Below are 4,114 nucleotides of genomic sequence, written 5' to 3'. Positions count from 1 at the left end.
AGATGGATTGTTTATATACAAAAGAAGCATAGAATAGTGGAATATAATTTAGGTTTTTAATTAACTGGTTCTTTTTTATGTATATATTTCTTTTATTCATGCAGAACTTATATACCTTGTGGAGTTAGAGATATTATTAATTGTTTACTTATATTTGAATATTATCCTGGGATTAGGTTTGGGAAGTCTCGGGGTGGGGTGGGGGATGCGGGTTTTATATTATATTTGTGTTGTATTTGTATGTTTTCTTTTTATGATGAAAATAATAAAAAAAAATTTATTGAAAAAAAAAAAACTAGAAAAGATCAAGGGAGCAACAAGGAACAGTATGGATTGAATACAAAGGTATGACTTGATCATTGCAGAAAGAACAAACAAAGATCAATTCTCTAAACAATATACTGTATATGAATGGTTGAGAGGAAGGGGAAGGCTGAGAAAGTCATGGCTGGATGAAATTGAATTCTTCTGAAAGAAAAAGGTGAGAAGTTTAAAGAAAACAACATATATGTATTATGTCATAGAAGTAAGGGATGGCTTGCATGGACAGGAATAGTGTATGGTGCTGTATGTATTATATTTAGCTATAGTTCCTTTCACAGTGTAATCGCATGCCTTTAATTTCTTTAGCTTACTGTTCTTACTCTATTTCTGCATTTGTGTAATGTTGCTTGGATGTGTGTATATGTACATATGTACGTTCCAGGCCCACTATTTTCAATGATCTGTATTAGAGTTCCCTCAGAACAATGTCAATAATGGAGAACAAGAGAAGATTAAAGGCAAAAGGATAATAAGCATTAGGAAGATTATGAATATGTAAATTAAAAGTGATGAATTAGCATGGGTAATGACTAATGGGTATTTATTTTTTAAAATATGACGCTTGAGACAAGCAAAAGGAAATTGAAAGGGCCTGTCAAAACATCCCCAGCCTAGTGCTCTCCAGATGCCTTAGGACTCCAGAGTTGGGAATTATGGAATTCTAACATATCTGGGTAGTAACAACATGGGATAAGCACCTCTATTCAACTTGTTTATCAGAGATTTAGTCTCACCAGTAAGGCGACAGATTATTTTTCCTCCCAGCTGGAAGAATAAGAACACAGAAAATCCCATGAACACTTTCCCACTTCAGTCTCCAGCAATATAAAGATTTAAGTGTTACTCAAAAAAGATGAAGTTCTGAATACAGGTTACAACCATAATGGAGCCTGCCCATTATGGCTGTAAGTCATGAAATGGGTTGGTCACATGGCAATGTTAAGTGAATGCCACAGTCGTTAAGTAAACCCATTGTTCACAATGGCATGGTTTTGCTGAAAACCAGAAGTTCTGGTTTTTGTCAAAACCATCATACAACTAGTCATGTGATCAGAGAACCCCACAAATGGCCGTAAATGCAGCCGTGTTGCTGAGCACCAAAAGTGCAGTCACGTGACCATGGATGGGGGGGGGGCAACCATCAGAACACAGGATCCGGGTGGTTGTAACTTCCAACAATTACTAAACAACTGGTCATAAGTCAAAGACTATCTGTAGAATATAGAAAATGTAATACTAGAACTTGATATGAAAAATCTGGATTCTTGATAGGCAGGCAATAAGAATCTGCCATGACCCCCACTTTCCCTGTTGTTTGAGGGTTCCAAATTGGGGGCAGCCCGGGGAATGTTTAAACTTCAGTGAACAAAAAGGGACTCTCTAGAACATTTGGCTTTTAAGTATCTTGATAAAAAAAAAAAAAATTCCCCATAGGAAGGCAATACAAGACTCTCCTTTATCCCACTTTTCCTTTGCTAACTGAGCAGAAATGGAAGTTCCACATATGAGCTGGTCCTGCTCCTGCGAGCCCAATCTGTTCTTCACTGGGAAAGGCCCTCCTTGCTCAGGTTGGAAAGAATGTAGACAGAATGAACAAGTCCTTCAAACCCACGCCTACCCTTAAAGCCTCCAGCACTCATTTAATTTATAGCATGTGCAACCATAAGCAATTTTGAGAAATAACAACTCGAAAAGGAATATAGTCTCCTTCATCAACGTGTGCCAGTCCATTCTTGCAGATAAGTTGTAGCTGGTACAACAAACAGGGGGAAAGCCTCTCTCCTTTCCCCTGTTGCCCCAATTTGATAAACAAAGGGTGCATCGGAGGGACAAATCAGTCCTTCCTGTTGTGTAGCTAGAGACCCAAATGAAAAGCCTTGTTCACTACACTTCCATGCTATGTATTTCCAAATTCTTCTTCCCACACATATTCCATGAGGTTAAGCGCTCATTCTTCTTCACAGCAGCCAATTAAATATTTCATTAGTATCTTGCTTTTATTGCTTGGGAAATGAGAACGAGAGGATTGCTTTCCAAAATCTGCAGAGAGTATTTGGAATTCATCAGCAGTTCCCACCCAGGCCATCCCTCTCACTTCAGATTCCCACGCCGGTCGCTACCATTCCATTCCGTCTTAGCATACACAGTATAGTCACACTCTGTCTCTTAAAAGGAAATGCTGACTTCTTGAGAAAGATAAAACATTTTTACCTGCCCAAGTTATATATTTGTAGTAAATGGTGTTATTCATGACAAAAATGGTTTTCCAGGCTAAGGAACTTTACAGTAATGTTCTTTCCAGTCAAGTAGAACATTTTTGCTATGCTTCACTGTAACTCTGTGGATGAAGCCGTCCTGAAGTTATTCGTCATTTGTAACTGTAAAAAGTCCACTGCTCTATTTCTCTCAAACAGACTCTCAGCATTTCCTCAGACATCATTATAAACACAATAAATTGGACTGCCACCTGAAGAAAAACGACAAACAACACCACCCCCCAAATAGCAAAGCTTAAAGCTGGGGCATTACTTTTTATTTATTCCCCAGCACATTCATGACTATGACATTTGACCAACAAGAAGCATTACATTGGTTTTGAAATTATGGAAGCTGAAGCCCATTGCAAGGGGAAAACACTAGATTGCAATGGCTAATAGATTCTGAGAGCCTCATCACTTGCTGTGGATATTTCTATTCCTTTGGACCCATCAAACACGGCCATTATGCCACAATTCATAACAGTGAATTTCATAAATACATGCCGAGAAACACGATCTCACTTGACCACAAGGGAATTGCATTTTGGAAATGGAGACATGCCTGCCCATTTATGCCCTGTGTGGGATTTCTGAATTTTAGTCTCAAGTTCACAGCACCAGAGTTTCTAAACAAGATCACCCACAATGTGGTAAGATTATGGAGGAGAGCAAAACGCTCTTGACCACCTCACTGGGTCCATCCTACGCGAGAGCTCAAGCCTTAGTTGATAAGGCCATAAGTTGCAAACTATTTAAAGACCCCAAAGGATTTGCTTGCCTACAATTTGCCAGGCAACCGAGCGTTCTGTGCATTCAGGATTCTTGTTCTGAAGTAATTATGGGTTGGCTCCCAATAAAGGGTATTTCAAAGTGCAATTTGTACATGCTTTCACCAGATATTTATAAGACTTGCCTGATCCCAAGCAGACTAATACATTCTACACCAGGATATGCACTGAAATGGCATTCTGCTTACAGTAGCCAGAGCCAAGATATAAAGCTGCCCTGCCCTTGCTTAGAACAGCTCAACACTGGCTGCCTTAAAGTTGGCTTGTTAATCAAGATGGAAAGGCAGTAGAAGAGAGAGAGAGAAGAGAGAGAGAGAGAGAGAATGAGAATGGATAAGACATACAGTGCTTGGCATCTTGGACCTCTTGTTTCCTTGCAGCATCCTCTCAGAGGCGACGGACAGAATTTCCCACGTGCCTAAGCTTGGGGCTCTCGAAGTTCCAAAGGTGACCAGATGGGCAGTTATTTCCTTCTGCAAACACCTGGAATGATTAAGCTCTACTGTTCAGTAACTGTTGGTGTGAACACAAGCAAGGCTTGGCCAGGGTAGGTTAGGGCTGGGCTGGGCTGGGAGCTAACAGTTAGTTCCACCCACTGATGTTATCCAACCGGTTACTTTCCTTATTGTTAGATTTTTCTTTAAAAAACAAACTTTGAAAATCAACAAGACAAGTTTGAACTTTCTGTGGCAGTGATGATAGAGCTTGTTGTGCAAGTTGCTAGAGGGGGAATCCATGGGCCCT

The 4,114-nt window shown here is 39.9% G+C and overlaps 1 protein-coding gene across 1 annotated transcript in view; it reads right to left on the bottom strand.

Annotated features, from left to right (window-relative positions):
- Nucleotides 1-3,886, bottom strand: part of PKP3 (plakophilin 3) — a 78,637-nt gene extending 74,751 nt beyond the window's left edge. Inside the window, exon 1 of the mRNA XM_015820063.1 lies at nt 3,715-3,886. Within this exon, the coding sequence (XP_015675549.1) occupies nt 3,715-3,753 (39 nt within the window). The 5' untranslated portion in view covers nt 3,754-3,886. The remainder of the gene's footprint in view (nt 1-3,714) is intronic.
- Nucleotides 3,887-4,114: the final 228 nt, after the last annotated feature.

The sequence above is a fragment of the Protobothrops mucrosquamatus genome, unplaced genomic scaffold, assembly GCF_001527695.2.
Source record: "Protobothrops mucrosquamatus isolate PMUCROS unplaced genomic scaffold, P.Mucros_1.0 scaffold1049, whole genome shotgun sequence".
In the NCBI taxonomy this organism is placed as follows: Eukaryota; Metazoa; Chordata; class Lepidosauria; order Squamata; family Viperidae; genus Protobothrops; species Protobothrops mucrosquamatus.
The sequence above is the reverse complement of the archived record's forward strand: the minus strand, read 5'-3'. Positions and strand labels throughout refer to the sequence as shown.